Source organism: Dromaius novaehollandiae, chromosome 4, assembly GCF_036370855.1.
Source record: "Dromaius novaehollandiae isolate bDroNov1 chromosome 4, bDroNov1.hap1, whole genome shotgun sequence".
Lineage (NCBI taxonomy): Eukaryota > Metazoa > Chordata > Aves > Casuariiformes > Dromaiidae > Dromaius > Dromaius novaehollandiae.
Genome location: NC_088101.1, coordinates 37,298,409 through 37,325,895, shown reverse-complemented (window position 1 = coordinate 37,325,895; position 27,487 = coordinate 37,298,409). Strand labels below are relative to the sequence as shown.

Sequence of the window (27,487 nt, the reverse complement as noted above, 5' to 3'; positions counted from 1 at the left end):
ACCTCAAGGAAATATGCCTTTTATGGCAATGCTGGCATATGAATTATATTCTAACAAACATGAATATACTTTCCTCCATACAGCAACTACATGTAGTAATTTCAGGAATGTTCCCTGTTTTAAACTCTCCATCACTGCCTGAGCACATCCTGTATCAGAAGCTTAAGCCACAGCTTCCCTTTTACTGTATCTCAGCCATTGCAGCATTCTGAATTTTGACTGTGTAAAATCAAACTAAAAAAAAATCTCCTTTTGACTTCACTGAGACACAGGTCTGATCTTTACAGCCATGAAATAAATGGAAAATCTCTGTCTATTCACAAGCAAAAAATTCATTTGAATTTGAATACATTTGAGCGTTTGAATTCATATGAAAAATGATGAGCATAACTAACATAGCAGCTCCCTGTTGTGGTGCCCTGGCAATGTACCTGTAAGGGGCTTTTCTCTCTGTAGCGCAAAGCATTCACCGCCATCATCAAAAGGTAGCTGATGTTTAGCTGCTAGTTTTACTCTCTTGCAGGAAAACCAGAAGTTCAATAGCAAGTCCAGCATGTCTTATGCAGCTTATCATTACTCTAACTCATGGAGTTTTTGACCTAGAACTGGGAGAAGGAAGTAAGTTGATTAGAACAAACCTCCAGAAAGCTAGGAATGTTCAAGAGATTTTTCTTCCAGTCTCTCGCAATTAAGCATACATAGATTCCTTTCCCTGCTTTACAGGTGGCCAAAGTCATTTATATTTAGAGATGGTGAAGGAGAAAGCCTCTAGTACATGTTCCAACTGCTATTCACTTTTTACATCACCAACGTAACAGTAATTGGCTTGTGGGGCAAGGGAAAAGATTGGAAGGATCATGAGATAGTTGACAAAGCTTTTTGTCTCCTAATTGCAGGTCGTAGAAGTTTAAATCAGGGCATGGTGTAGGTGTATGAGCTCAGAAAAGAATCGCAACTATGTTGATAAATATTTGTAACCCCCTAGGTTATCCTGGTGTTTTATCTGTGACCCTCGCAACATCAAATAAATTCAATGCAAAGAGCTATTTTTAATTGCACCCCCCTTCCCAGTTTTGAGGGGTATGTTGCTAACAAGTTACTGTGACTATGCTGACAGAAGAGAATGTCCATACTCTGAAAATGAATTGCTTGTAATGCTCAATTTTTTTCAAAGTGTCATGATTTTCATGATATGTAGTTTTTGTTACCATTATTTACCAGAAAAATAGTAACAGACAATTTCTTTAACAGTTGCATTCTAAAAATATTTAAATTACGTAGTTAACATTATTTTATGTGGTCATTCTCTGTCAGGCTGTTGCTACGTGGTTTACCATGTATTACACTTCTGTGTACTGGTAGTAAATAGCAACCAAACATTTAAAATAAAATATGAAATTGCTTTTGAATAGTTCCTTCTTTGAGAGGGCTAGATAGGTGAAAAATAATAAGGCTAGGAAAACTTTGCTTCGCAAGTGAGCAAGTAAACTTGGCTTTGCATGGTCTGCAAAACATGTCTTTAGTAAGATTATAATAGATTATCTGTTGCCCTTTCCCTTTTAAAGGGGAATTACAGAAAATGTATGTTTTAATGAAATTAAATATTGTATTAGAACCTAAGTCTCCCCCCCCCCCCCAGTATTCTGTAAGATGATCTTGTATAAAATGAACAAAATAGTAGCTTTTACTGGCATGTGTGCTTTCTTTTACTTGTTATGTAACTGAGCTTGTACTAGTACAGAAAGCACATATACTGTAAATCAAATGACTTGTAACGGAACAGCATTGCAATACACTACGTAATAGATTTAAACATTTTCCTTTATTTAAAGAGCTCAAAAAAGAGGACATGCCAGTTAGTTTCCTGAGTTGTAGCAAACTGTCAAAATGCAGAAATACTTCCTAGCTATCAAGGAATGTTAATTAGGAAGAGCGTACATTTATAAGTCTTGTTTAAATCAGGTGGTCTCATTGGTCTTGTATCTGAGATCAGCACTGCATAATGATTCCTGGCAATTTCTAACATTTGTATGCCTGGAAACTTGTCACAGGCCTTATTCCTTAATCAGTAGCTACATCCTGTTTGATGACAGGCCTTGTGCCACAGATTGTAGAATAGCTTTGCTGCTGAAAATTCTCCAGTGTTGCAGAAAAAACAACAAAATATGCTGATCTGATTTTTGTTGGATTAGGAGGCGCAGAAATAACAAGGGCATGTTTTTGCTATTTTGTTTTTTTCCCTTGTTGTTCATTTGCTCATTGAGAAATCCACAGGATCCGTGGGGCCGCAAGTTACATCTGCAAAGCAGTGCTTTGTATTTGAAATTTTGTTTCAAGGTTTGGTTCCTGCTGGCTGCAGCAGTACCTCTTTTTAAAAAAAACCCTCAACTTTCAGAAGTTAAAAGGCAACGACTCGGTCCTCTGGAAATGATGCGGAAAGGTACATTCAAATCATAAATAAGGGCAGGCATTGGGTGCATTAAACAGCCGTAGAAAAATGGATTTGTGTCTTTTGTAGTAAGGTAATTGGGCACGGGGGCTTGGCAGGAGCTGGTGCTGTGGAGTCGGCTGTGCCTGCCACAGGTTGATAGGCAGGTGATAAGGCAGCTTCGCCGAGGGTCTGCGCAGGAGGCCTGCCTAATATGCTGTCTGCCCTAAGGGCCTGTGGGAACACAGTTGGATTATTATGTTAATGCATGAGCCTGCTGCCCTCTTCCTATCCCAGCTGGGTTCCCTGTTGTTAGGAACTGCTTTGCTCTGACAGTGGAGTAATATACTCCATGATTGAAAGGGCAAAGGGGCTTGGAAGAAAAAAGAGCAGGCCTGCACAGATATGTAAATGAAGGAGGGAAGGCTGGAGGAAGGTTTTCCTATAGGTGCAGATAGAAAGTTTATTAGGAAATGAGTAATATGAATCTGCTAATTGAGTTGTTATTTACAAGTCCCATTTTTCTGATTTGTTTCTTTGTGCATTACCCCTCCTAATGCTGATGTACACTGCATTTGAAGTGCTTACCAAAGCAGCACTTATGTTGATTTATTTTAAACCAAGGTGCTATAATACACTGGTACCAGTGTACAATGCTGACGGTATATTTTTCAGGACTTTGATTACTGTTTCATGCTCTGCCACTATATTGCTAGATTACAGCTTCTAGCAGTGATAAGATTCTTCGATATATTGTAGATAAGTGTATCGTTCTGAATTTTGTTGATACTTCCACAAGAGGAGGAGATAGATACATAGATATATTGGTTATGATGTTAGAGCAGATTGAACTTCAAATCCACTAGATGGTGACTATTTTGTGAGGTTTTTGTGAGATCTTTTCTACAGTGGAATTTGCTAGACAACAACTCAGTTTCAGAATGAATGTGTGCAGGAGTGAGAAAAATCTGTTTTGTAAACAGCCTCCTCCTCTTGATTTGATGATACTGCCTGTTATAAAGAGCCTTTCACTACCATCTATCAAGCTTTTGAGTGGCAAACCTTGAGTCAAAATACTAGCCAGGTATGATTTCAGAAATCTTTGTTTGTCTATTTTTACCCTAAAAGTGCTGATCACTCAAATAGTTGTTAACCTAATTTAACCCTTTTTCTGGGAAAGCTGTTTTTATGAAATACTGCTAACATATGACAAAAAAGTTGTTTGATAAATGGCTTGCATAGCTTACATCTTTATCCGTGTATTTGGTTCATGTGTAAGAGAGCCATCTAGCAAGATGTTGTCATTTCTGATTGCTTGCAGTGTATAAGGTTTTTTCTTTTTTTTAACTGTTTGCACATTTGTTTGCATATCCTAATTCTGTTCCTTAGTTCTGGGTTCACACACATTGCTACTCTGCATTGCTATTGAGAAGATACTTCTTTCTTGGAGTCAGGACTTCCTGCTGTACAGGATAGTTAACAGATTTTGACTTTGCAGCCTTGAATGTACTTCTTGCACAATTTTGTGCAATTTGTGTATCACAGAGCATCTTATGTTATTGAAGTACTTTTAAGTAGCAAAGAATTCTGGATCTAGATTGCTTCTGCAGCTTACCTTGATCTGACTGCATAGAGACAGGATATTCCGGGCTTAAATGGCATGATAAAATACACTTCTCCCACAACCCATGTCTCCTTCAATGCCCAAGATGAATTACAGTCACAGAATATCAGTAGCAGTGTCTGTGTCGTGTTGGAGCCTTGTACGGAATACAGTATTACTGATTTCCTATTGAATTCTCCTTGGAGTTCTTTGTTTGCAAAATAGAATGCCTTGGCCTTGCCTTTACAATTTGTCAGCAAGGTGAGAAAAGGTTTTATCATCAAAATGCTGGGGAAGAGACCACATTACAAAAGAAGTGTGTTGCAGTTTGGGGAGGGGTTTTGTTTGTTTTTTTCATAATCGACTTTTTTTTTCTTTCGTAGTGGGCGTGCACCTTGTTCTTCAATAGCTACTTTAGTAACATGGAAGTTGGCCTACAAACCATGATCAGCTGGCAATTTTCCATTCTTTTTTCTTTGCCCTGTGTGTATAATTTAGACTTAGTGGAAATGTTTCCATTTTCTTTCAGGGAAATTTCTATGTAAATATTTTGTTTCAGGTCAGGTTAACCTGGGTCGGTTTTGCAGTTTGGCAAACAAATCATTTTGACATCTGTCTCAATTTTTGCTATAACTTAGGTGCTCCATGCCCTTGTTTCCCTTGATAGCGTGAGCTCCCTGGCTGTACCATCTCAGCGCATCGTAAGAGTTTAATAACTGTGCTGCAACTTGGGAGACATGGATGAGCTGAAAAGAAGAGCAGGGGCAGAGGCCACCTTCCACTAGGCACCTGAGCAGCTCATCTGGAAGCAATAAAATGCGCAAATGAAATGGTTAAACTACTTCCAGTTAGACTTAAATAGTTAATTTAAATTACAGTAGTATCTGAGCACCATTTAAAAAAAATGCAGTTGCATGCATAAATATTCCTCCTCTTTTCCCTCGTGGCAGTGGCTATAGTGCTGGTCTTTTCCTTATAGTGTTTCTCTTCTCTGCCTCTCTTTCCCTCCCTATTGCAATATTGCAGCATTCAGAGCTTTGGCTGGACTTGTAAAAGAGTGTATTTCCAATACCAGATGGTACTGGTTTACAGTATAGCCTAACCTCCGGCCAGGTTTAAAAAAAAGAAAAAGTATTTCTTCATGATCTGGACAGACATCTGCTGTGGCTAGATTGAGATGAAAGTCTCTGAATCTTTTATCTGTGACACTTCTGACATAAGCTCCAGAGATCGGGGTTCATGGATCTGTACAGTGGGTCAATCAACCTTTTATTTTACAAAGCTGATGCTTCAGCCAGCCTCCCCATACTCCCATGTTTTTCTTCCCAGCTCTTGGCATTGCACCACTAACAGCAAAGCTGTACCTGGTGGTAGGAGTGACAGGAACTGTAATAACAATGCCATTAAAGCCGTTCTAAGCAGATGTGGATGGCAGAGCAATTGAAATGTCTGGTTCTGCTACTAACTGCCCAGAAAGCAAATATGACAGTGGGATATTTTTAGAAAAACAGTGGTGCAGGCACAATGTTACAGTTAATGCAAAGGGCACCTTTTAAAAAGTGGCCTTGCGCTTTCATTTCACTTCAGCAGGGAAGTAATACTCTTTGGAGTTGTGGGATGCATTGTTTAACTAGACCTCTAATCACGTTATGGATGATGTGTCTCCAGGAGAATCAGGGGACAAGACCTTTAAGTGTTTTTATCACAGCTTAAGATCTCAGAAAATGTGATCCTAAATAAAAGTATGTTTGCGATGTTGTTATTGCTGTGTATCCTTTTGAGGATACCTTCTACAGTAAATTTTTTTTTAGAGAAAAAGTCACTTACAGTTATGAAATGTTTGACCAGAAGAGAGCATCAAGTTGGCAGAGTTGCTTGTACACCGTTGTTCAGCCCAGTCTCCTTTATTAAATCATTGCTCGGCAGTTCATTTGTTCAGGTGCGAGAGCTAGTGTCTTGACTGCTAAGCTAATAAGCCTTGAGTCACTAACAAAAATGAGATATGAATAAGGTTTGTGGGTAGCTTTCCTATGGAAGCATTGGCGACTGGTTACATTCTTTCTTTTTCACCCTTTAATTGTGTAGCACAGTCTGGTTCATGTTCTGATGTCAGTTGTGCTGCTAAGGCTTATGCTTTACAGTACTGGGATAGCAGGGGGAAGAGGTTACCTCCTGTATCCTGGTGTCTACGAAAACTATGGAAATAAGCTGCCCCTTTAGTGAAAAAAATATATACAGCAGGTCTGGCTGTATGTCTTCTTGAAAGCTTAGAGCTTCCTGGTATGGCAGAGCATTATGAAATTTACGGAGAAGGAGGAGGTCAGACGCTAGATTGTGACGTTTGCAGATACTGTGTACATATCATGCATTCAGTATGAGAAAGCATGTGTTGTTATGAGGCTTTAAATCACTGCTTGTTGAAGTGTTTACGCTGGCACTGTCTGGTAACCTTAATATTTACTTTTACAGTTTTCAAGTAGAGGAGGGAAAAGAGAAACTACCTCTGTTTATTCATGTCAGTTTTCAAGAATCCATTGTAGGTGTTCAGGTTGTTGAGCAATGCAGGAGCCGACACTGGAAGGCACTTTTTGTCTTACACACAAGTACGCTTTTGTGTTCTGTACTGCTGCTGCTGGGAGGACAGAGTACTGGAAGGTAAATTACAGCTTCGGGGCACCCCTGGGCGTGGAATATGGCTCTTCAAGGACTATCTCACACAGGGACCAAAAGAAGTGTGAGCCATTTTTCTTAATCAAGTGAGAATATTGGTGGCTGTCTCAGCTGACAGCCCTTCTAACTGTCAAAAGGAAATAGGCAATGGTTGTTAGAAGAATGAAATCTGTTTGCCTTAACCTCCTGTGGGGATAGACATGAGGTTGCAGAAGGTGTGTGTTGCCTATGTTTGTGTTTCTGCATAGGGCCTTGATATGCCTTTTCTACTGGTAAGGCTTGTGGGCATCACATCATTTTTCTGTGGTGCCCAGCCACATAGGTGCCTGGTATGGGTGCAGCTGTGGGGTTCAGAGTAAAGCAAAAGTCAAAGCAGGACAAAGATTACTGTTGTGTAGCAGAGGATAGGCATGTGCTATGTCTCCTGAAGCATCTCGCCTGTATTGGAAGAGATCAAGTCTTGTTTTTTCATCTAGGAAATGGACATTCCAACTTGTCCCAGAGGGTTTTCCCTCCTGGCTTAGTATATGTGATCTTTCTGATACTGATTATGAAGGCTTTTGCTTTCATTCTCCTTGGTAACATAAGTCATCTGAAGCAATCCATACAGGCCAGTGTTGTTTCCCAGCCTTTGCTCAATGTGGCTTTCCTGTTACTAATCTGCAGATCCCATCCAGTATCAACAGAAGTTTGGAGACTGGCACATAATGTTCCTGAGATCTGAATGCTTAGTTTTTTTGCTGTTTAAATTGTTAATGGATACTTATATTTTGGTTTTACTCTCTGGAAAAGTCCCTTTACTATCCTTGTTTTAGTCCTTATCTCCTATTGCCATCAAATCATAAATACCATGGTGAGCCTTTAGATCTCCCTTGAGTAAGAGTAGAAAGTTGTGAGTACTTGCTGATTAAAGGAATTTCTCTCAGTACTGCTGAAGCTATTGGTGAAACAGAAATCCTTCCATGGAACAGGAAATACACTAAGTAAGTTTGTCTAAAAAGTCTGCCTTTTGACATTCTTTTGATGAATGGGTATGTATTCATAAATATTTTTACCAAAAGGCTGTGATAGTTATAAGGAACTACAAAAGTGGAGGAGTGAAAGACTGATTTTCAGCAGGAAGAACTTGGCTAGGTAGCCAGCCTGTGGAGTCCCCAGCTTGTTTCCCTGCACTGCTTGTGTCAGGACTCTGAGTCTGGCTGAAGCAGTGCACACTTATATTCAGCTGCAGCAACCTCTGCCAGCACGGAACAAATCTGCAGTGTGCACAGCTTCATATCCATGGCTCAGTGAGGTGTTTCAGAAGACATCAGTCTCTGAATGACGTTCCCCTGCTGAAATGTTAGCAAACAGCATATTGGTTATTCTATTCTCATTTTCTGGTGCCTTTTCCGCATCATTTCCATAAAACTGATGGTTATTGAACATTGTTGAAATAAAGGAATGTTTTTCATATCATTCAGCACAGCTCTAGAGGCAGGTTGGGGATTAGGTGATATCTTTTTCACAATCAGCAAATATGGTGGACCACAGGGAACATGGTAGTGGATAAAAATATAATCCCCTCCCTATTTTTTTTCTTCCAAGAGAGAGGAAAAGGTTGTTCGTGCAGTACCACTCCACTACAAAATGAAAGTAATCCAGTATTTCTTGAGAGTCTTTTGAAATAGTTCCTTTTTTATGAGATTTCTTTAGATTCTGAATTTAGTTATCCTCAAAGTCTGTATTTTTCTCTTTTTTTTTCTTTTTTTTTTTGTCCCCCACCCCACGAAGTACTATTGTTGCAGGGCCTGTCGCACATACAACACATGGGGCCAAATTCATGTGTAAGATACATATTAAAACTCCTGTTGAATTCAATATGAAGTGTATATACATCTCCAGGGGTCCCTATTTGTTTCTCAGAGATTATGCTGAAGTGTTAAAAAGGCATGTATTTTGCCTTTGACGGGGCAACTGTGCAATCAGAGATTTTGTTGAGCAGTTAACACTACCTCTTTTATTTTTGCCATGCTGTAGCAGGATTTTTATATGCATTTTAACAGTTATTTAAGAGTCCCCGTGTGCTTAGAAAAGAATCTGAATATATGTGCCTTTTTTAAGGCTGCATCGTAACTAAGTTATTCCATCAATACAGTAGACTGACTGGGAGCTGCAGTTGGAACAATATGTAAAAATACAGCTTGTAAAAGGTTTCCTTTATTAACTGTCATCATCCACAGAATATATGTTCAAATAAACGTTGTGTAATAACTAAATTTGAGATTAATAGGCCCCTTAAGAAACAGCGAAGTCATTCAGGATAGTCAGTGAAAAATAGCCTGTAAGACTGTAACATGCACATATTGTCCTGCTTACATGCTCTCTCTGGTGTCATTCCCATTTATCAATGTCGGCAGCCTCTGTTCTCATTAAAACACTCTTGCACAAAAGCAACTTAATTTTCTTAAGAGAAGAGGACACCTGATTCAATTTAGTGCTCAAAACCAGGAACTTGAATATATATTTTTTTCGCCGTCTGAACTCAGATGAATAGTTATGAACAGCAACACAGATTAAACCTTATTAGGTATATTTATATTCTGTTTGCGGGAACAGTACTGTGGCAAATGGCTTTCTGCAGAACTGCAACATCTTATTAATGGAAACAGCAGTTAAGACATGAGCTGTAGTAACACTCACTTGAGATTTTATTTTTAAATAGGAGATTGAAGGAGTCCTTTAAAGGGACTCTGTCGACTCGTTCAAGCCACTTTTGACGTCTTGTCTTCTTCCTCCACCTTCTTGAACTGTGATCTCTTTGGGTTGATAAAATTCCCTTTTCTGCCCTGTTTGGTCAAACTCTTTCCATCACTTCCTTCAGAGTCAGTCTTGCTCCCTTCCCCCTGCCCTTCCTCCCTGCCTTTTTTTTTCTTTTTATTTGTTTCTTCATCAAAAGGAGACATGGTTCTGTTAAATTCTGTGTTAATAACATGCACATTATAAAATGTTACACTACCACGTTCTGTTCTGTCCTCTGCTGAGCAGTAGTGCTGCCAGAATCCTTGTCTTTCCTTCTCCAAATCTTCCTACTATTGTGGGTTTTTCTCTCTGCTTCATTGTGCCATGCATTATAAGTAGGATATTTAGCCTTACACTTGCTGTGTGGGCTGTATCCCACCCCTGCATATCTGAAAATGGTGGCGTTTTAACTGCTGGTAATTGCAGGCCTACGCAGAACGGCTTTATATGATGGCCAGGCTGCTTCCCCTGGAGATGCTTTGAGGCCTTTCCGTTTGGTTCCTCCGCACTGGCAGCTGGGGCCCTGGACGGGCCTCACCGCAGAGGGGCGGCAGAGGCCCCGCAGGCCCTAGTGTGTGTGACATGCTCTCTCCCCTTACGGGGGCTGGGGACTGCAGGTCCTCATGGAGCTCGGGGGCGCTGCACTTAGTGTTGCCGCCCCCAGGGCTGCCAAATGACACTCAAGAATCAAACCTTTTAGTGTTAAAACAACTATGTTGGTAAAAAACCCCTTTTGCTTTTTCACATGGTCCAAATGTAAAGCTATGAGGTAGCGCTGTCTTGCTGCGACTCTGCAGTGAAAAGAAATGGTAGTTCCAGTTGAGTTGTACATAGCTGTTTCATTTGAATCTTATTGATAATGATAAAATGTCATTGTTTTTGTCTATTTAATTGCTCATATGATATGATCACTGACCTAGGACAGAAAAGATATTTTTTCACAAATCTAGAGCATCCCTACTTTCCAAGACTCAGAAGCTCCAAATTTTTCTCCAAATGTTCCAGGATATCTTTCCATCTTTTTTAATGCAGGCCTGCTTCATTATTATCAGAAGATATCTAGCCTAATAAATTCTAAGACAGTTTAATTTGATACCAAAATAAAAGGAAATGGAACTGACTGCAGAATGTGTTCTGTATTTTATTCTATTGAAACATTAGCTTGCTTGTTTGATTTGCTGCCGAATCAGATGTACTTGAGTGCTGCAGGTGCTTGCTGCTGCGTTTGGATACGTGCCTGTGGGGAAGTGTTTGGCCCTTTGGTTATGATTTTGCCTTTTTCTTCTGTGTGTGTGTGTGGGGGGGTTTTGTTTGTTTGTTTTTTAAACAAAACCTTGATTGTAGTTCTGAGGACTGTCTGTGATCTTCTTGCTCTCACCATTATAAATCCTGGCAGTCTTTCTGTACCCCTACTCTAGGCAGGATAAGGTAGGAGATAAAAAGGGATGAAGCTTTGCAGTAGGTTCTGGTATGGGAAGAGAAAACTTACTGCTAAGGACAAAATTAGGTTTCCCTGAGAAATGGGCTAGTTCTTCTCACTTGAAAGCTTTCTACCCCAGCTGATCCTCCCAGGAAATGCAGAGCAGTGAGAGAATTTCCTCAAGCCTAGTGCGATACTGAGTTGACTGAAATTGTAGCTGTTTAATATTAAGTAAATTTGTTGTTTAGTGAAGCTAGGGCTTATTATTTTAAACTCAAGTGGAACTATACATTTTCTTCTGTACTAGTCCTGTTAGAGTACTGACAGTGCTTTTGGTCTTTCTCTCTGAGTTGATGTAAACTTGAATAATTGGTCTAAATAGCCAAGGCTGCTTATGTCCACTGCTACTTCAAAATGGGGTCTGACCTTGCATTTAAATACATGGCTATACATTTACCTTGTGAAAAGATCTTACCATTGATTTTAGAGAGAACTATCCCTGATTTTAATAGAAAGTGCAATGTACAGTTTGTAAACACATGCAAATCTGAACTTGGAGTTTTATAAGGACATCTAAATGTTTTCATATTTTATTGTTTTATTTAAGCTGACTGCAGGTAGTCTGGTATCTGTTATAGCACAAAAGGAGCAAACATTAAAAAAGTTGCACAGTAACAGTGACTAATAAATGCTTCAAATAGGAAATTAAGACACTAGCTGTATCATGTGTCAGTGCTAATGTTTGTTTGTACCATTCCTCTAAGGATCTCAAAGTGCTTTTCAAGCAATGAATTAATTTTGACAATGCCCTGTGAGGTGTGTAGGCAATATTATCCCCCTTGACAGAATGGGCTTGGAAGCACAGAGTGGTTAAATTCTACAGGGTCACACTACTGGGTATGTTTAATTACAAATTGGAACAGTTGATTCAGTTTACTGTGTATTTGTTTAATGTTGAACCAGAATCACAAGCATAAGCCCCAGGCTTGTGGGCGTGAGAAAAATTTAGTTCTGAGTCTATTTCGCAGGAAAACAATTTTTAAAGAAAGCTTCAAATATAGTCAGCAACACGTGTGAGCCCTCACTCACTAAGGCAAAAATCCTCTGTGTGAACTTGCGTAGTTTCATTTATGGTCTGCCTGATTTTTTTGTTTGTTTGCTTTTCTTGTAATGAGTGTTTAATCTGTTTGGTCAATTTCTGACATTTTGGAGAAAGGGAAGAAAAAAATGCAAACTAGTATACGCCTGACTGATCGTGCATGATGACTTTTGCACAAGACTGGCTGAATACCTGAAACGTATAATATGTCTGGGATTGTTGCCTTAGTACCTGTTAAGAGCTTGAGAATGGTAAAGCAGAAACCTTCCTCGGGGGTCAGGAAGGAAGGAAAGAAATTTGCATCGATTGATAATGTCAAGGCAAGAAGAGACCACCAGACCCAGCTTGTACCTCTCTTTAGCACCTTGCCAGGTACAGAGTTTTTCCAGGAAGGGAAATTACAGCATGATTTAAGTAAAAGATTTCATGTCTGCAAGTGACCTTCAAGTTAGGACAGACAGCCACTGGTGTGGCTAAAACTTCAATGTGCAGAGTCCTTCCTAGTACATCAGTTCTGGCCAGCTATTGCTCTGTTCTTTGTACATTGTTAAAATGACCAGCAAAAAGGTTCAGAGCTGTTTAGCAAGTCGTTTCTCTTGCGTCAATTGATGTGGTCCAGTAGGCTGACCTGCACTGTAAGCAGAGCTTGGCCTGGATCCAGCTGGGATGGGACTGGGTATTTTTGTGAAATGAAGGTAAGTTTAGCATGTTAGGGAAGAAAGGACTCCTTTTGCTCTCTATCCACTTCATGTGGACTTTACCAGCTTCTTTTCCTGAGGAGGGTGAGCAATGTGGTTCTTTGTGGTAGACAGAAATGTAGCTGTCACTCCACACACAAAATCTGCGTGGGGAGGTGGGGACCATTAAGTTTCCTCCCAGCCTTCTGGTGCGTAAGTGGAGCCCAGATGCTTCGTTCTTTCAGATCTAGCAGTTGATTTACACTGTTTTATATAGCAAAGACTGTTTTGCAAGGAAGGAGGTCTAAAGTCCACTTTTGAAAATGAAAGTCTAGATTCTCTTTCATGGATTCAGAGGCAGAATGTAATACAAGGGGGCTCTCTGCATCCTCATCAGATTGAAGTGAACAAATACATACAGACTGTGTGAAAGAATGGCGCTTGTCCAACAAATGCCAAAGAGATTTGATAAACCTGATTAGTTTTTTTTAATATAGTGATAATAGGATCTGGAAGAGAGGCATACTAACCATAGATACCTACCAGGGCATCTCCTGTTTTGAAGTTGATTGCATGCAGTAGGTTTGCATGCACGGGTGTGATGTTTTTCTCTTTTGCCACATGAAAGTATCATCTGTACAGCTTCAAACGCAAGTTAAAAATCCTGATTTAATTCACACTTGTTGAGGAATTGTTTTAAGTAGTACTCTCTCTTGCTTTCAGCTGTGATCTCTGGCAAGAGAAGCTGTTTGGACTTGCGCCTCTTTTTTATGTTCAGAAAAGGAATGCTGATGAGGAAGAGGTGTTAAAATATGTTACTGTAGTTTACAACTGTCAACTATAATGTTTTATTTAGCTGTATCTATTCAGATGCTCCCTCCGCAACATGGAGTGCCATATGCCATTGTCCCTGTTAGTAAGCAAGTCAGCAAAGGTTTCCAAGTCTGCATTTGTTTTTGTGTTTGGGCCACTGAGGAGCTGCGGTCCAGTGCCATCTTTTATTGATAGGGCCAGCAGAGGAGGAATCTAATGAAATTATCAAAGCTTTGAATTAATTATGAACTTGAATAAGAAAGCTAAGCTCTCTAGAGCCAAGGATCTCATTATCCATTCACTCTCATTGCATCCTCTTATGGAGCAGAAGGCAGGTTCAGCTACGGCTCCCACGCTGAATTTGGACTTTATTCAAACTTGCTAAACTCACTATCATCCACTTGTTATTAATCTGTGGCTGAAAATGTCCAGGGTGATTAATTTGACTCTGCTCTAGATCTTCATGTAAATGGTAGATTTCCCTCCCCCCTTTCCTCTTACCTTTGCCTTGCGGCTTTTCATCATCAGACTGGCTGCCAAACAAGAGTTTCTATTCTTTCTTGGTAATTGGGGGAAGCTTTTCAAGACTCAAGTTTTAACTTCCTGGAATTTAATGAGTTAATGTTAAGAAATAATACTACTACCTTTTATTTCCTGGATACTTAGGTAAGCACAAAGGCTTTTAAAGTCATTACCAAAATTGTTTATTTTCTTATTTTAAAAGACTATGGAGTAAAAAGTAACGATTAGACATTTTTGGCCTCATAATTTTGCTGTTATTTTTGTTATTCATATTTGAAATTTGCTGGTCAAATTACAGAAACGTCTGAATTTGTCAATACTTGTTTATTGTGAACAATTAAATCAGTTTGCTTGCCTGATTAATATTCCATTTAAAAAACCATTAAAAGCCTATGAAAATGCACTGGTTTAGTTCAGTCAGACTGTATTTATTTTAATCAATAGGTCAATATGTAAAAGCCTTCCCAGCGAATTAGAGCAAAATCAGTGAGACCAAGATTCTGTGTGATTCTGGTTCTCGGAGATACTCCTTTTAAGTCTGCGAGCAAGGACTTTTCTTCCCCCTCTGCTTTTGTCTGCTTCAGCACATTATTTATAAATTCATAAACCAGAACCTATCAGTCTTCATAAGTTACAGACCACCGGCAATTTTTTAAGCAGTGGCTAACTTTGCTTAGCGGTTTCTGTGTATGTGTGTATTTGGAGGATCTAATAGCTTGTTGGGCCAAGGAACAACATTTTATTCCTGTACTATAGCTATCTTACCATTGGTGATATTTATCTTTTCTCTCTTCAGGCAGCTGCTATATTTAATTCAGCTTTTGGAAGTTTTTTGGTAAGTAATGCAATACTTATACTAAGTAAGTGCTTTAATAATATTGTCATTTTTAACATTGGTATTGTTATATTTGTATTTTTAACATTAATGTTATTGGAATTGTGCAGTTAAGCTGGTAAAAATTTGAGTAATCTTTCAGTTTATTTCACCATTTTGTTAAATACAGATACTACAATTTCTTTTCTTTTTGTTAAATGCTTGAGAAAAATCGTGAATAAACTGTCTCTAATCATGGTAAACTAATAATGTGTAAACACATCTTAATTTTCTCCTTAATGGGTTAACAGAATCTATTATTATGCAGATGTTTCAGACGTGGGCATCAATATATTGATTTTTCTAATAAGGCCCATCAAATGCTCATTATTTTCTATCAAGAGGCCATGGATTTTGAAAAGAAAACATGACCCAGCTGATCAGAGAGTAGATGCTAATTTACTCTGTGACATGTCATTTGTTTAGCATATTTCACTGTCAGTGAAGCCACTCTGTCTCTGAGGAACACACTGAAATAGATAGAAATGGGGAAACAATCAATCCAGCTGGAAATGTAGCTGTTTCTTTAAAAAGCTAAAACAATATTTGTGGGCGTGTTCGTCTGCAAAGATTCAGAAAACACATTGTAAAGAACACTTAATATTTATGAAGAAAGGAAGAATCGTTCTCTTTATTGATCTGTTGTTTAGAGAGACATTAATGAATATTAAGTACAAATTAGTTTGCATGTATGCAAACTGCTGAGACTGATTCCTTGATTTATTTGTTCAGTTAATAATTGAAGTTGTTCTTTTTAGCTAAAGGGTATGTGTATTTAAAAGTATGCTTTTCCAATTCCAATCTTGTGTCACCACAAAGAGGACTAATTTGTAGTCGTCTTGTATGTTTGCAGTCCTCATGTATAAAATGAATGAATGACAAAACAATATGAATTAGGACATTGAAATCAGAACCACAGGTACAAAATAATTTTACTTTAAGCTTATCTATTACGACAAGTTGGGAGCTCGGGATTGTAAGTATGTAAATATATACTGCCAAGAGAGAAAGTTGCATGTTGTTTTGAAGTTGTATGTTATGCTACTTCTTTTTTTGAAGACATACTTTAAAGCGTTCTCTGTCTCCCCCCCCCCCCCCACTTTTTAGGTATTTATACGTTTTGTGGATATAGATAACCATTCACATGTTAAAAATATCAGTTCCCAAATGCTTATTCCTGTTTGTCTCTTACAATGACTTCCTCCAATGATTAAAAAAGCACTTTCTCCCTCAAATTAGGGAATTCCAATGTTAAACTATTTTTTAAGTCTTTGTGTGTGCTTGGTGTTTCCTCTTGTTGCTCTGCGCAAGCTCTAGTTTTGCTGCTGTCCCTAGCTTTTGGTTCAGGGGGTTTCCTTGAATACCCGGAGGCCTCAGTTCAGCTGTCATTAGGAGAATGGCTTTTGACTTCAAATAAGAACATCGGCCCCAGAGCATCTGACAGTGGTCCTGGGTCCTAGTAAAGCAGCATATACGTATTTTAATTTCTAGAACCTAATTGAAACTGTTTGAAGAAATCACAGTTGAAGAAGCTGAACTTGTTTCTGTATTCATATAATACTACTGACTTAAAGACTTTGGTTTTGATCTTAGTTCTGTCATTGGAAAGTTTCACTTATGTAGAATTATTTTGTTTCACACTTTATTGACTTCAGATTTCTTTTGAGTCTCGGGGATTCAGTGTGAGAAATATTCTTAAGGAAATTCCCAGGAAAAATTTTTTCAAAAATAGTAAAGATCAGCTAAAATCAAGCCAGAGGACCAGCTAATTTTTTTAAAATAAAACTAAAGAAAGTGGCCACTAGTGAGTCACAAATATACAAACATTTTAGTCTTACTGCATTAGCATAGTTTCAAATCATGATTGTATAGGGGGAGTATGTTTATATGACATGAAATAAATCATAAATATATTTATTTAAAGCTTTGCTTTTTTAAACTTTTCCAAACATGGTGTTAATAAAATGAGCCTTGGGACTGAGAATGCAGTGGAGTGACTGTAGGGCAAGGGCTGTAATACGTAGCCAGAGTTCAGTCTTTCACCGGTGGTATAAGTCCATGTGGCCTTTATTTGAGGGGCTCCTGACTGTCACTAGCAAGCAGTCAGACTCTGGGCCTTATTACATAAGTTTTCTTTGAACAACTGGAAAAGCATTAAAAAATACTTATATCTGAAGTCAAATCTATTCCCTTGTAAAATATGAAAATAATTGGCCTATTTCTGAAAAGATGATGGGACCTTCTGGGTGGTTGATATCTTTGGTAATCAATCAGTTTATATCGGTGCCTAACTTGCAGGCTTGGCCATATGTGGAGATGCTATTTCCTATGTCTTTACTTCATAGTGAAGCTAAATAGCATTCACATTTTTCTTATTAGTGTCTGATGTGTTTTGTGTCTGTGCTTCATCCAAGATGTATTTATATATCTGTGTACTGAAAAGCATATATATGTCCTAGAGACCATTTGGAAGGATTGGACTATTGGCAAGGCTAGATTTTTTTTTTTTCTTATTTCCCTAATCCTGCAAAGTGTAGCACATAGGTAGATTGCTGCACTTGTGTGTAGCCGTGACAAAGCCAAGAGGATGGTATGTTGTTGTCTGCTTTCAGACTATGCCCTGTGGGGCCAGCGCCTGTGTGTGATAGTGTAAAACAAGCTGATTTAAAAGGGCTGAAAGATGTAGATGTATTGTGCTTCTATTTTTTTCTTCTTTTTTTTTTTCCCCCCAAGAACAGGAAGTGATCTTTGAGAAGTTAAACTGCAAAGCAAAATGTTGTCTGTAGAAAAAGTCTCAGCTTAATATCAGGGTGATACTGAGATGAGCTTACTCAGATGGTAAAGAACGCATTCTGGTATAGAAAATGTAGAACTGCTGAGTATGTCTTGATGAGCAGAAATATTTTTTATTAAATAGTTGAAGGTGTTCTTATAGGGAAGGAGATTAAAAAACTGTAAACTAAACGCGAAGTAATTCCTGTTAAACTCCACCAAAACCTGTATTTCTGTAAACATGAAGGCAAAAGAATGCATGGGATGATATTGTACATACTTATGTTTAGTTTAATTATGTCCCAGATCTAATTAAAAGTGTTTTAAAAAACTAATTGTTACAGAAAACTGTTTTTTTTGTAGCCAGACTGGTAATAACTAATGATAACTGAATTCAGTTTACATAAATTTCAGACCAAGAGAATATGTAGAATCATGCGAATGCGTGCCAGGATCTGCTAAGTTCAAAAGCACTGAGGTGGCTGCTTCTACTTGTAGTAGAGGAGCTTTTGCAACTAAAGGCTAAAGAAATGGACTGGGATGTCAAATGCGTCTGCTGAGGTTCTTAACATTTTAAGTATTACCATGCTTCCTGAGCTTTCTGTTGTGCTGCAACAGAAAAATAATGCTTGTAGAAGTCTGAAGCATGGAGCCGTACGTAGGGTACTGCAAAACGTGCTGTGCTGGTGATTGTTCAATTTGTTTATCTAGGTGGCTCAGCTCCATTGGCTTTAAGGTCACTGAGGCATAGCCTGTGTTTGAGACCATTCTTGCACTGAAGTGAAGGTGCACGCTCATTTGAGAGCTAACTTTGATGCTTTATTGTCTGCAGTCGGGCTACAATGCGGTGTGCATGGAAGAGTAAAGGACCCAAAACCAAGGAGAGGATGCCTTCACAAAATGCTCTGCACTGCTAGGCTAGAAACCATGTTGTCTAATCTCTTTCTGCCTCTCATTAATCTCCTTTCCACTTGAGACAGTGGGCTGGAAGCTCAGGAGAGTATCCAGCTTGTGATGTGAGTGAATGTTGTCTGATTCCTTGGCAGCTTGGGGTAGTGAATAATAGCTTTGAAAGGAGCAGTCATCAGCTTCCCCTTGAACAAAGAACTGTGACCAAAATCTGGAGGTCTGTGGTGACAGGAAATTAAGAGGAGTAGAGAGGATCCAGTGGACTCTGCTCCAGTAACCACTGTGCTCCTGAAAAGCAGAGCAAAGGGCAGCCTAAAATGAAAGCGTTGACTGAGACATCTTATGACACTATTTTGGATTAGTTTAGCTTTCTGTATTGAAGGATGGAATAAGGCATGCGTCTAGGATACATAGTCAGCCTGAGGGAAGGACCCCATTCCAGGTGCCTATCAGTTCATTAATCTCCTTTGTCCAAATTAAGTATATATTTATGTATGGCTTTGCTGTGTTACCTTGCCATCCCTTTCTAAGGGGACAGAGCTGGTTCTTATTGCTCAGAAACTCATTTACTAAATTTTTGGAGCAGTCACTTTGCTAATCAAACCAAGGGTAGTGTTTTTATTTAAGTTGCCTTCCAGATGAAAGCTGAATCAAGAAGGGTATATAAAAGTTAGCTTCTCACACATACACAAAGCTTTGCTGGTTGATGAAAATGTATGGAATTCTTATCTACTCTGTTTTAGCAGGCATAATGATTTACACAGCCTGACAGCACTAGTGCAGCAAGTAAATGCATTAGTCATAGTGTCCATTTTTCTTGCAAATTTGTGACACAGATTTAATTATGGGAATGACCAGCAACTTACAAATCTAATTTTGGTAGGCTGAGCCAACTTTTTATTTTAATAACAATGGATTTTTTAGCAATGATTTCATTACTATTTAAAGAAATCCACCAGTATGAAAATAACCAATTTGCTGAATTTACTTTATTTTGCCTTAATGGATGTTGAATGGTTTAGTTTTATTTTTGTTTTTTATTTTTTTATCTTAGTTATTTTTAGGATAAATATCCTTATCTGGCTTAATTATTTCTAGAAGAAACATTGTAAATTTTTTTCTGAAATCAGGCAAAATTTTCTATACCCCCTTTGTTCCCTCTTTATTGTGTCTTCTCAGTATGAAAAGGGGCAGAACAGTCTTCAGGGATTCCCCTTTTACTGCGCTAGCTGTTAACAAGAAAATCTTGCCAAGACAGTCTGTTCACAACAGGTGCTGAATTCTAGATTCAGTCTTGTTTAATGTAAAAAGCAGCAGCAGCTCTGCTTTTTGCTGCACCACTGCACTCTTGGAAGTTGTCTCTTCTTCCTCTGTGAAGCAGCACAACGGTGCTGCTGGACTGTGCTCTCGGGTTGATTCTGGCAGTTCTCACCACCCCGAGTAAGTTCTCCCTGTTAATCAGCCACTTGGGAAGCCACCTCAGCCTCAAACGATGGGTTTTTGCATGAGGGGAAGGGAAGGGCAGATCTCAGCAGTAGTGATTCTTTGGACAAGCTGTTACGTACAAAGCAGGAGAAGTTTGGATTCCTTGGAATTCAGATCATCTTGGGAGCTGCTTATTTTGCCTTACTGTAACTTTCTCATATTTGTGACTAGTGCTCAGTTCTCTCTCTGTCACTGAACATCCTCATTTTGATTTCTGCTAGCTTGATCTGCAACCTCACTGTAAGTTTGAACATCGTCAGCTGTTTCCAGATCTGGCAAGTAATGTTTTAAAGTGCCTAGGCCTTTATTCTTACTGCGTACTTGTGCTTTCAGTTTGTAGCATGCCTAGTTTAATACTGAAGTTTGATTAGCATCTGCTATTTTGGTACAAGAAGTGCAGAGTAACAGAGTTTACTGTGGTAGAGACCTGTTAATGCAGGCTTGAGGAAAGAGCCCATGCTACATGAGTGTTGTGAGTGATAGCTAACCATGCACACCACTGCCAGTATATTCTCAAAATCTCTCTCTCTCCCTCGCGCTTTCTCTCTCTCTCCCCCCCCCCCCCCCCCCCCCAAAGAAGACAGAATGGGTGTCAGTTAAAAATAGATGCAGGATTGTCATCTTTAAAAAAAACCCAAAAAACAAAAAACAAAAAACAAACAAAACAAAACAAAACAAAAAAGCTTGTCTATGAGCAATGCTAAACTCCTTTAAAATTAGAATGAAATAAGTATACAGATAAGATGGTGAGAAAGTTAAGAAGAAACTGAGAGCTTGCTGCCAAGGAACTGAGCAAAATCATATAGGGGAAGAGCTGCAAATCTGAGCATTCATGCCTAGGTGATGTGTGGTCTATTTGATGGCAGAGTCGATTTGAAAAGACCAATGAAATCAGCAGGGATTTACACAGCCAGCCAGCCCAGACTGAGAACCGGTTAACCAAAAGCAGTGCTGTTTTTTGTTATCTCTGAAAAGTTACGGTGAAGAAGTAACTTAGAAGGAATAAAATGTGTTCTTAAGCTTTCAAAAAGCTACCAAAGAGTATCCTCTGAAAGGCCAATGAATATTCCTTGTATTTTTTTCAAATATTAAGAGGAAAATACATTGAAATCCACATAATAATAAAAAATGAAACTACTAACTGACAAATAGTTATACATGTTTACAAATGACATGGTCTTGGTGCTTTTTCAATTTTCCCTTTAACATTTGGTACTGAGCAATTATTTATTTCTCTTCACTTTGTCTTATGGGACTCAGGCAACCAGTTCTAAAAAACAGTATTTAGAGGTAGCAAGAAATGGAGCATTAAATGTATCTCTTTGTATTCTCTTTGCAGCCTAAAAGTCATTATTATCTTTTTAGAGAGACATTCATTTGGGAATGAATTTTTCTATTTGGGAATGAATTTTTTCTGTTTTTTTCTGCTCTGTTATATGGTAACTAACAGTAGGCAGGATTTTTCCTGCACCTACTTTTTTTGGTCAGCAACCCCATCTAGCACTCTTGCTTGGTGTGATATTCAGTGACCATTTTATGAGGTAGTACATGGAATCCCGCCCGTCTCATCTTTGCTGGTTTCATGGATGAGCAGGTTCTTGGGGAAAGAAATAGGTGAGGATATATGTGCAGTAGCATTTCTTGAGTTAAAACAAGCAGTAAAAGTAGAAGGGAAATTTTAGAGGCAGAATTTGGCATGTCCGTTGCAAATCAGAAGGCAGCCTGAGAGTTCAAGCTGCTTTATTCTTCCAGTCCAATTACCGTTCATAGATTGCAATGAGGAATGAGTGAAATTTCAGCAGCTAAAACTTGGCAAAGTACCTTAAATCGTATGGTCTGGTGTTGTTCTGATCACATACTGTGTGGAAACTGGAGGTGAAAGTGCCCTCAGACTGACTGTGGTACAGTTGCCTCTCTTATCAGTGGAAATCGAATGCTGGAAATCGAATACAAAAATCTTGATTCCATTTTAAATGAATGATAATGAATAATGAAGTCATGAGAGTATGCATCTTTGGTAATGAGCTGGAGAACATCTGCAGGAGGAAACACGTTTAATATTTTTATATAAACAGGCAATTCCTTGGATTGCCATGTACATCACATTAGTGCCTGTATACAGTTTTGGCATAAAATGAGTTTGTTATATAAAGAGTACTTTTGTCATAATTTGTAAAATACATCACTGCCCTCTTTGCTGTGACAATACAGCATTTCTGTCAAAGGGATATGTTTGTTTCAGGGTATTTTTGGTTTTTGTTTACTGTTAGCTACCGGCCAGGACTTAGTCAATTGCATTAGGATGGAATTGGTGTGCGAATCGTAATGTTGGAAAGGTCCTGATACTAGTTTGTGGTGTTTTGTTGTCTTCTGTTTTGTAAGGGGCTCTTGTCTTTTTTCTCCAAGACAAAAAAAAAAAAAAAAAAAAAGTCAGGAGGAAGAGATAGTAAAATTAACAGGAAGGAGTATCAGTAATTTTCTTAGAAATTAAAATGTCCAACTTCTAGTTAAATCATTGAAATTTGTATTGTGGGACCATGTAATAGCTCTTAAAATCAGTTTTAAAAAATGTTCACATTGAAAAGCAGCCCTTAGAGGTTTCCAGGGGATATTTGGATAAATATTTGCTTGTTTTGTTTAAGCAGGTGAAAATTTATACTCAAAAATTTTGAACTATTTGTAGAACAAGAGACTAAATTCTCACAAATAATTGGTTGCATCCATGTAAACCAAATGTTTGAATTTATTGGTTCTTTACACTAGTTGGTGCATGGAGGAGAAGTTGAGAAAGAAGACAGTATGACAATTTGGTTTTTATTTTATCCTTTCTGTAGTGTGTTAGAGAACTAGAAGAGCTCTGTCCCTCTAGGGTGGTGGTTTTGTACAAACATGTAATCATTTGGGCTGATTCAAGGGTAAATGTTCCCTGCAGAAAGATTTGGAAATGAACAAAATATATAATTTTCCCCCTCGCTTTAAAAAAAAAAAAAATCATCAAGAGGAAATGAAAATGTTTTTAGAATTGACTGTTAAATGTTCTCCAAAAGTTTTAGCTTCTGTTTGAAACAGACCAATGATTTTTCACCTCTTGCACGAGAAAAGGGGGGAGTGGAAATGGAGAGAACTCACCCCTATAATTTGGAGCAGAAATGTTTAAACATCTGTGTTCTCCTACTTCAGCAGCACTTTAGACTGGTGACACTGCAGGAGGAATCTGTTTCAGCTCATGTCTGTTTTTGATCTGAAATATGACCTGGTATTTTGAGGAGTCACCTACACAGGTGCACTAATGCATAATGGAGCATGGAGCTCTTCCTCCTCCTGCATCCACCACATGTGGCTTCAGCAGCTAGCAAGGGTTAAATCTTAGAAAGCAGTATGCGCATTTAATGACATCCCCTTACAAATAGCAGCACTAATGCTGAATTGTAGTATGCTAACCTTTTATCTTAAGTTGACTTGGGGAGGGGTTGAGGAAGAAAAACCCACACATTTATTTATTAAGCTTCTTTGCTGCTGTGGAATAGTCTAAAGCTCTGTCTGGATCTGGATGTTTTTATTTGTTGTTCATTTTGAACCTTGCCTGAGCAAAAATTGGCAGTCCCCAGATTGTCAGTCCCCAATCTCTTGGGGTAAAGAGAAGAGGGACATCATTTTTACTGTAGGGTGGCTGACTGAAAGCCATTTACCTTGCAGTCAAGGTGACAAATACTGTCTTAGTGGAAATGCTGAAAGTTAGGTCAAAAGCTTTAACCAAATTATCACAGAAGGCATGACTATCATAAAATTTGAATTTCCTTTGGAAACTTGTATTTATTAATGCTGACCTTTTATTTTTGAAGGGCTATGCTTGTGCTGTTGCTGAGAGGCTGCTTTCATTATTATTTTTCCTTAAGGTCTTCAAGTTTTTAAAACAATCTATAGCTTTCATCCTTAATGGCACACGCTTGGAAATGTCAGTTATTGTGAAGGAGGGGAGAAATATCTTAACGGTCTGTCATTACTCAGCTTCTTTTAACACTGTTAATCAACCACTGATGGTGACTTCTAGGCTGTCAGTGGCCTAGAAGAGTTTTGTTTGGACTTTTTGTATAAAGTACTGTCCTGGAGATCTTTCCTTTGCCTGTCTTGAGACTCAGGCTTATTCATACAGTTTTTCACCATTCTAGAATGAGACATGAGCAAATTCAACTCCTTTCCACCTCTCTGAATCCTCTTTCCAACTTCTTCATTCCACTTTCCTCCCCATCACACCCCCAAAGAATTACTCTAATAATGTGAAACGATAAACAATTTACTTATCTGTTGCTTCTACTTTTTAAAAAGATCGTGACACACAGTTCCTTTTCTAGAAACTTTTCTAAAGGTATGTTCTTGGTCAACTCCAGTGGAATGCCTTGTTGCAGGAATGGTTACATCGTGTTCTTTCCCTGTTGTTGGGTGGAAAGTCAGACTAGTTCATCTTCTGACTTTGTCTATGAAAAATTGATTATGTCATACAAAATAGGGTCACACTGAAAGCACGGTAGGTGACCTCTGACAGGGTTAAGCATTGGACAGTACTATTTTTTTTTTATTTCCCCCTAAAAATAATGCTTTATTTGTATCTAAATGGCATGTCAAATAGAAAATATTTTATACCTCAATATATGAAGATGAAGTATTGTTCCTTTATTAATAAACTGTGCTTCACACTGTCTTTTCTTTTTCAACTAATATCTTGAAAGCTCTACAGTGAACACTGGCTGGATGTCTTTATCTGCTTAGTGTTTAACTTGGCAGAGGCCGTGCATCCATGGATGACTGGGAATAGCTTTTATGCCTAGCTTAGCACACTGAATGAAAGCTGTATGTGGTTATTCTTGCATGTGGTTATTCTTAATCTATCACTTTGCACTGTGGTATGATACAGGTGCTAGCACTGATGCCCTTCTTGAGCAGTAAAAGTCATTCTAGCTTCTTCCTCCTGCCTCCCAGTACATGTGAGAGGCATGTGCCAGTGGCCTGAAAATGCACACCCTGTTGTGCCTCATTGCTTAATTGTGGTGTAGTTTCTTTCCCGCATTTTTACTCCTGTATGGAAAATTGTTAACTGTTTGAAGGAGATAATGTTAACTGTTTGAAGGAGAAATATATTACATAGGATTAGATAACATGAATAATGTGAAAACCAGAGGTTTTTTAAAAAACCCAAACCTTTTAATAAAATGGAATGTCAAATATGTGAGCATGTCTTTCAAGAAATGATCAAAAAACGTGTGAAAAATTTCATATCCTTTCTAAAGTCAAATAATTATCCCCCATCATATAATTTTTTGTTAGATGGACAGTATGAAGATGAAAGAAGATTTTATAGATAACATTGCACTTCACAGCTGACTGAAGCAGGTGTTAGAAATGCAGATGAAGTGTACTGACTAAAGACTATATAAATTTGAAGTGAAAATGCCAGTGGTCTGCTTGCCGTGCCCTGCACGTGTGAAGTTTCAGATAGTTAAATTATTAATTTTATTATGCGAGATAGTTCAGCAGTTAGGGAAAAAGTGCCTTTTGTATTTAAGATTTTTTTCTTTATAATCTCTTTAACTGTACTTGATGAGCAGCTAACAGAATTTGCTTCATTTTGTAAGTTTTGCTCTAGAAAGGGAGTATATAATACAGCTAGATACATGCATAGTGTACATTTATTTGCAGATTTTGTGTTTTACAGGAACTTGTGCTGCAAACACAATTGTGTGTAAATATAACTTCTATAAACGAAGGAGGCTGAATGTTAGTAGTGTCGCTGCACAAAGCTGCAGACACTGGGAAATTTAATTGTGGCTGATCCTTTTTAACGCTTTAGTGAAAGTGGTAAAAGGTGTTAATTTATATATGTCTTTACTGGATGCTGTAGGCTTGGTGTGGACATTATGCCTCGTGATATGTAGATGTTGGAGTGAAATTTCACCTGGTGCCTTATTGATGCAGGAGGTAGAAAGCTGCTTGTTGTAAGGGTTTTGGTAGAAGAACATAGGGAGATGGGTGAGTGTGTTTGCTTCTCTTCCAGCAACTCAGGAACCTACTAATAGGCTGTAAATTTAATTTTCTTGTGACTTATCAGGTGCCTGGAGCCAGTAATCAATCTGTAGAAGGTCTAAATCTCTGGTCAGTTAGAATTGGAAGTGGATTGGGAGACAGGATCTCTTAAAGTGAGCAGCAGGACTGAGGCCCTGCTCAGCACGAGGGACAATCCATTTTCTTCTCACCCTTAACTGTCATATGATAAGAGTGTGGTAGGATGTCGGCAGTAGTCTAAGATCCAGCTAATGGAGGAGACGACAACAGGGACTCAGCAGTCCTATGTTGCCTAGAATGACTACAAGGAAGGGATAACTTAGCAGGATTTTTTGTTAGTAGATATTTCCTGGGTCTGCTACTTTCCTACTTACTAAATTACATTGTAGTGGGTTTTTTTGTTTTGTTTTTTTTTTAATAGACAATATTGTTTCGTCCATCTGCTCGTGGGGTCTGGTAGTCACACTGGCAGCAGTTCCACGCTGACTGGAGGAGTTTGTCCATAGTCTGTAAATATCCTGTATATGGTTGAGGAAATTTGGTTGTAATGAGGGTTATTTCATGTAAATGTTCAGCTTTCTTTGGTGGGGTAAAAGTGAAGAATAAAGTAAATAAAAGCTGGTGCGTTGTCCATGCCGTTGCCGTTTAAGATTTTTGTACTACTTTCCTTTTGCCTGGGTACATGCACTGAATAAGAATGGTAGAAGATGAAGTCTGAAGTGCCCTGCTTGCAAAGAGGCAGGTAGCTATAGTAATCCTCTGAAATAAGTCAAAAGAAGGTCAGGATAATAAGAACTGTCTCTGGGCCGTAACCAACTGGAAAATTATATTGGAAGAGGTGACCAGGAAAACCATCTTTGCTGGCTTATTCAAATTCTCATGGTTAATAGTAAGAGATAAAGTAAGGATTTCCAATTAGTTTTATATGACAGGGTTTACCCTTGCACTGATAACGTTTTTACCTGTTTAAAAATGTTGAGAATTGCATTGCTTAAAGAATAGATTGAAGAAAAGTTTGGCAAAAATGACATCCAGACTCCAGAAGCATACACACATGTTGACTGTATGTCCAACACAGTGATGCTGAGAAAGGTGACTGAACTTCTTTGGTTTTCCTAACCTTGAGTCCCTGCAAGCTAGAGAGAGGTAGATGCTGTCTAGGTGGTCTCATTTCTGCTGGAACTCTTCATAAGTAGGAGGCTGAGATTTGGGTTTTGTTGTTCTTCTATCGACACTAGCCACTAGCTATAAACTTTTATGAAAGATGTTGTTATGCAAAGCTCTAAGCTATAAATAAATAAATAAAAGGGGCAGCCACTAATCCTCTCCACATCTTAGGAACATGTTTTTGGGAAGTGCTGTACTCTGACAGGATAG

At 38.5% G+C, this 27,487-nt stretch overlaps 1 protein-coding gene across 4 annotated transcripts in view; it reads left to right on the top strand.

Annotated features, from left to right (window-relative positions):
- SLC10A7 (solute carrier family 10 member 7) overlaps nucleotides 1–27,487 on the top strand; it is a 154,308-nt gene that overhangs the window by 35,592 nt on the left and 91,229 nt on the right. For 3 of the 4 annotated variants that reach the window (XM_064510780.1, XM_064510778.1, XM_064510781.1), the window contains one exon: nucleotides 14,810–14,848. The exons of the other annotated variant lie outside the window; for it this stretch is intronic. In XM_064510780.1, the coding sequence (XP_064366850.1) occupies nucleotides 14,810–14,848 (39 nt within the window). The remainder of the gene's footprint in view (nucleotides 1–14,809; nucleotides 14,849–27,487) is intronic. 4 annotated transcript variants of the gene reach the window in all.